Source organism: Chenopodium album, chromosome 6, assembly GCF_948465745.1.
Source record: "Chenopodium album chromosome 6, dcCheAlbu1.1, whole genome shotgun sequence".
In the NCBI taxonomy this organism is placed as follows: domain Eukaryota; kingdom Viridiplantae; phylum Streptophyta; class Magnoliopsida; order Caryophyllales; family Amaranthaceae; genus Chenopodium; species Chenopodium album.
This window is the reverse complement of record NC_137839.1, coordinates 72062986-72069136: the sequence shown is the minus strand read 5'-3', so window position 1 is coordinate 72069136 and position 6151 is coordinate 72062986. Positions and strand designations below refer to the sequence as shown.

The 6151-nt window shown below is 32.6% G+C and overlaps 1 protein-coding gene across 1 annotated transcript; it reads left to right on the top strand.

Moving 5' to 3' along the window:
• Positions 1 to 1445: 1445 nt before the first annotated feature.
• Positions 1446 to 2771, top strand: LOC145635184 (phytosulfokine receptor 1-like). Its single transcript, XM_081686471.1, has one exon. It carries the CDS (start codon positions 1631 to 1633, stop codon positions 2642 to 2644), a length of 1014 nt encoding a protein of 337 aa, XP_081542597.1. The 5' UTR covers positions 1446 to 1630; the 3' UTR covers positions 2645 to 2771.
• The last annotated feature ends 3380 nt before the right edge of the window (positions 2772 to 6151 follow it).

Below are 6151 nucleotides of genomic sequence, written 5' to 3'. Positions count from 1 at the left end.
GATTCCGGCGAATTCTTGTAGTCATAATTGTGGTTGTGGGTTGTATGCTTGGGATTTCTTGACATAGTGGTACGGACAAACGCCCCACCCTGGCCTCAACCCCAACCCCAACCAAACCCCAAATCACCCCGAAATCTGGCCCCCCCTCCTTGTTCGTCAGCCTCATAAACCCTAAACTACCTAACGATTTGGATTAGAAATTAGAACTTGATACCCAATAAATTAAATCCCAAATTAAGCTCAAAGATGAGTGTTGATTACTGGAAGAAATGACAAGTCTTTGTTTATGGATTGATTATTGTAATCCCAGCTGCAGTTGTGATCAATATGATCAAGAAATGAATGGGAAATGGAGAAGATGAAACTCTAAATTTGAACGAGTCAAAATTAAAGTTATGGGTTCTTGCTGGAGAAATCTCAACCCCAAATGGCATCTTCTCTACATAGGTTTAGCTTTAGTCCACCAAAAACCACCAAAAAGCCAAACAGTTTGGGCGTGGGGTGGTTGCACGTCGCCGGCTAGTGGGGGAGGGCTGGGCGCGGGCAAAGGGAGGGCTGGTTGGTTGGGGGGGGGGGGAAGGGGTTGGATTTTTTTCTAGAACTTGAGGTAATAAATTTATCGTGTCAATTCTTGCTTTATTCCAACACGGTTTATGCTCGAGGTTTATGTGTTGTGAAGTACTCCTTCTTTCTTGAATAATTAACACATTTGACTTTTTTTATGATTTATGTACCAATTTTCATCATAATTTTTTGACATATTAAAATAAAATTTATTATAAAATATATTGTTACATATTTATTAATAAATATTTATAATGTAAACTTTGTTAAAAATATTATTATTAATAATTAATTATGTATATTTTGTTTCAAAATAATGCAATTTTCTAAGAGTATATAACAATTAACAACAATATGCCTTTTATTTCCTTTAAAAAGAAAACCCAAAAATTTAGTAGGTTTCATCTAAATCTTGTAGTAGTGTTAACTAATTATTCTTGGTCTTAGGCAAGTTTGATTCAACAATTGAGATAGAAAACAAAAGGAAGGATTTTAACATCGGATTGATATATCAAATTAATATATGCATTAGTCTCTAAGACTATATATCTTTCACTCTCAATCTTATGTACCATTATATTATTTACTCGTTAATTCCTTAATCAATGCTAATGGTTGTGACTAATCGTTTATTACAATTTTATTTATTTAAAGTAGCTAAAATCAATGACTTGATACCAGAAGAAAGAGTCCAACTAAGTGGAAATAATTTAGTTTGGGTAAAACATCAATTTATTAATACAACAAAAACTATATGTATATTTCTTATTTTCTATGGTAGTTAGACATTTAAATGTTCCCTACCAAGAAGAGAGTTGTAATCCATTGCTTTTTGTTAGTATGTGCAAGAGAGCGATCACCAACCATTCACCAAAACATTATAAAATTTTTAAATTATATGAAGAAAAATTCCAAATTTTATAAAATAACAAAATTCCAAACTTTTTTCAAAGTGTACACAATCTTATTGTCAAACTATAGATGCACCGTCTTTTAAGTCCTTTTACTTAGTTTCTTCGTATATAAGCCTTTAAACACTTTATGTTATGATCAAATTCTTTCAACAATGAGTTTTTATCATGGAAATCACATATTCTATGCTTTCACTCTTTCTTTTCTTTCAATTTCAATCGTTCTTTTATCCATAATTCTTTTCTTTCTTTGTAGGAAAAAACAATTCAAGCCTAGTAAAGATTTCGAGGCGACGACTATCATCAAGCCTAGTGCAACGAATTATCCCTTATCGGAAATTGATAGCGCCACGGATCGGTTCAATCCTCATAGGATCATTGGAAAAGGGCGCCTAGGAACGACTTATGCCGCGGTTTTAGACAAAGATGAGTTGGTGGTGGCTAAAAGAATCTACCCATGGTTAGTATTAAGTAAAGCCGGTCTTGGATTTCAATCCGTGATCAAGTCACTATCATTAGCCCAACACCCTAATATAGTGCCTATATTAGGCTTTTCCGAGGCCCCGGGGGAAAGGATCATCTTAATGGAGTATGTGGACACAATGAGTTTGGACTTCTATTTGCACCAACATGTTGATGGACCGTCTCTCTTGGGGTGGTCACAAAGGTTAAAGATCGCGGCAGGAATAGCTCGTGGGGTCGAGTATTTGCACGAGAAGATGGCACCTCAAGTAGTCCATGGTTGTGTCAAGCCCTCTAATGTTTTGGTAGATGTGGAGTTTTGCCCAAAGTTGTGTGATTATGGGTTGTCTTTTTTAGCCTCAAAAAATGAGAAAATGGGGCTTTTAGGGTATGTTGATGAGGAGTATTGGTTAGAAGGGAAAAGTGGTGGTGCTTGCAAAGAAAGTGATGTGTATGGAATTGGTGTGGTATTGTTGGAACTCTTGACGGGTAAGAGGAATGAAGGTGGGTTGCTAGTTGGGTGGGTTTTGCCTTTAATTAAAGAAATGAGGTATAGTGAGTTTTTAGACCCAAGAATTGATATACCTTCTAATATGAAGCCTATTGTTAGATTAGGTAAAGTGGCATTAGCTTGTGTTGGCAACTCTAGAAAAACTAGGCCTAAAATTTCCCAAATTGTAAGTATTTTGGATAGCTTGGATGATTAAGATCTTAGAGATTGAAGTATTTCAATGTTTTGTTGATTTTTATCTTTAGAGATTTAAGTGTTTCAATGTTTTGTAATTGATTTGTGTATGTACATTTCTTGGTTGCTAAGAAAAAGGTTTTTGGTGATGGATTCACTTTTCAATTTGAAGTTTTTGCTTGTCATTATAATATAGATCTTCTTAGCAATGATTAACATCTAACAAACAATTGGTCAATGACAATAGATATAGCCCCATACCCCCACTCAATTGAATAACAGTGAGCAACTCTTTGAAGGCCCAAAATTTTTAAAAAAACCTATATAATAGACCTAATTAAACATCAGAGTGGATTGAACTTTAGTCCAATAATAACTCTCATCTAAACTTTTTAAACCATGCTAAATTTTTACTTCATAAAACTATATCGGCTTTTGTAAACGAGTGATCACCTAAAAAAATTAATCATATTTATATGGATATAAAATGTATAGATAATTATAGCGGCTTCACAACAATAGATTAAGCAATATATGTGGTGTATTTTTTTTTTTTTTTATCAACAAAAGGCTCTTGATTAATGTGAGATGTATGAATGTCAAGTAAAGGGAGGTATAAATGTTGGAAAAATTACCTTGAATCCAGGCTATCTACAATAGGTGGGTAGCAATTTATAAAATAAATTAAAAAAAATTAATAAAAAAAAAAAAAATTCACCTTGAAATCATCCAAAATGATTAATTATTTGAGAAAAATAATTAAAATGATTTTATTTGGTCGACTATTTTGTTCACCTAAAATGAGTTTGGGATAAATGAGTTCAATTAGGCAAAAAAAAAAAAAAAAAAAAAAAAAAAAGGAATTTGAACACACTCCGTTACTCTTTGCCAATTAAATGCTCCATTTATTTTTGGTACAATCACAGTACTCAAATTATTATACGGTCAAAATCTCTCTAATCAAAGTCCATACCATTCCTAAAAAAATTCCATACATATTGAATTATTTTAAATTTGAGCGGTGCTAAACCGGTTCATCGAATCTTAATTCCGACCATATCCGAATTCGACCTGCGTCGCACACCTAACTTATGGTGGGTGAGTCTTCCAACATCAAAGCCAAAACCTCTTTTAACGACATTAAGTTGCTTACCACTTAAGATAACTCTTGTCATAAAAAATTATTAGAATTATTACATATATAGTTTTTTCTTCAAAACACTTAGTAATTTTGTATGAGGTCAGATTGTTTCAAGTTATGTCAAACTTTGATACCTTTACATCCCCACATAAAAATAACTTCGGGATACATAAATTTCGTTTAGTAAAAAATCAAGTGAATTGAACACACTATTACTCTTTAACAAAATAACAACCACTAGTTGTACCGACTTAACAATAAGTGCTCCAATTATTTGAATCATTAATAAGGTCGAAATCTCTCTAGTCAGAGTCCATATCCCATCCCATCCCATCCCTTCAAAAAAAAAAAAGTCTATTCCATGGGTGTCTTGGTGCCAATCAATTCCAATTACCAATCAAGTTCAAATCTGATTAAGTTGCATTAGAGTTATTTTAATTTTGAGTCCTATGTATAATATTACTAATGGCATCTTCTCTTCCGCTTAATTTCAGTTCAACTCAGCTTCAATCAATTTAGTTCAGTTCCTGATTTCTTTCTCTCATAAAATATTCATTTCAACTCTGTTTAGTTCATTTCAACTCCAATCAGTTTAGTTTATTCACTAAATCAAAACAGACCCTAAATATAGTTTTCCACCGGTTTACCATGATTATTTTATCTTTGAATCAATTTTTGACACCTTTGTATAATTGTATTTCCACATAAACCATTGTAGACACCCATTTGTGTCTCCCCAAAACCAAACCCAGTGATGAGTACCTTTCACGTCGAATCATAATCGAATGAAGCAAAAGTGTGGAAAGTCTAGTGTTGCGGATAGTTTTAATTTCTTTTCTCTTCTCTCTGTTTTTGAAAACTTATTTTAATAAAATAGCCAATCCAGTTTGGTTGGTCCATGATATGGGTCCAATAGTAGTGTAGTTGGATGGGGCTTGCAAAGAGCTTTCCAACGATATATTATAAGCCCAATTTCGATGAATATTGAGGAAATTATGGCCAATTTACTAAGCTGGGCCCGGTTTGAGCCTTGTATACGACCCAATGATCTAGGGGAGGGCCTAATATGATTTATCATTCCTAATGCAATTAGGAATGATTTTAGTCTTCTAGATTATTCTAGAAGGTTCTTTTCATTCCTAATTCAATTAGCATTGATAAATTGACTTTTGTTGACTTTTCAGAGTTTTAATTAAAATCAAATAACATTTTTGAGGAAATTATATGATTTTATCCTCCAGTACGGCAAACTTATCTGATTTTCGAAAACGCGTTAAAACCAGGCTTGGCGCCTGACCCCAGTCTTTGGCGCTTGGAACCAGGCCTGGCGCCTGACGCTAGCCATTGGCGCCTGCCGCTAGTGTTGGTGACTGGCGCCAGTTAGCCAGGGTTTGCGCCAGCTCTGTTTTTTGTGCGTCAGACTCTGTTTTGTTTATTTTATCTTTTTGGCTGATTTTCTCTATAAATAACGTATTAAAAACTCCGTTTTCAGTCACCAATTCTCACAAATTATCATCAACAATCAGTTTTAATTAGCATTCGCCTACAATCATTCATTCATTCAATCAATTCTCTCTTAATTCTTACTTTGCTTTTCATATACAAAATTCCGCATTCACAAGATCTAGAAACACCTAGCCATATTCGAAGTTGTCTTCGCCCTAGACGTGAAAGGTTTAATTTATGAGGGTTTGGTCCCAAATCTCTATTTCAATTATTTAATTTAATTGTTTGTTTTATTATTTTCCTTGAAGTTACTAACGTGTGTATTTTGTTATTAGAAAGAGGTACGAGGCATCAAAGTAAGTACTTTAATGGTTTTTAATTGATATTATGATGTGAAATCATGTTTATATTGTTATTATGATATTCCTAGTATCACGTCTAGGGTAATTTTAATATTAAATATGATTGTTACGATGCTTCCTATGTTCTTCCTAATATTTATGATTGTTAGTATCATGTTAAGGTTAAAGATTTGATTTTTATTGCTTAGTGACATGCTAGGGTTTGTTATTAATCTTGTTAGTATCATGCCTAGGATCTTGCTATTTTTTATTATGCTTTAACATGATTTATGATTATTGTTTTGATTGTGATTATAATTTTATAATTATTGTTATTATGATTAACATGATTATTATTATGGTTAATATGATTGTTATTATGATGACTATAATTTTATGATCATGATTATATTTATTATTTTATTATAATGTTGCTTGATATTTATTATTTATTGCTTGATCACGCCTTTATTGCATGTTTAAAGGGAATTTGTACTTGTAATCACGCTTAATAAGATATTTAATAATCTTGTTAGGGTTAATTTGATTATAATTTAAAGTGATCGCCAATAATAGTTTATTTGTGCATTAATATTCAACC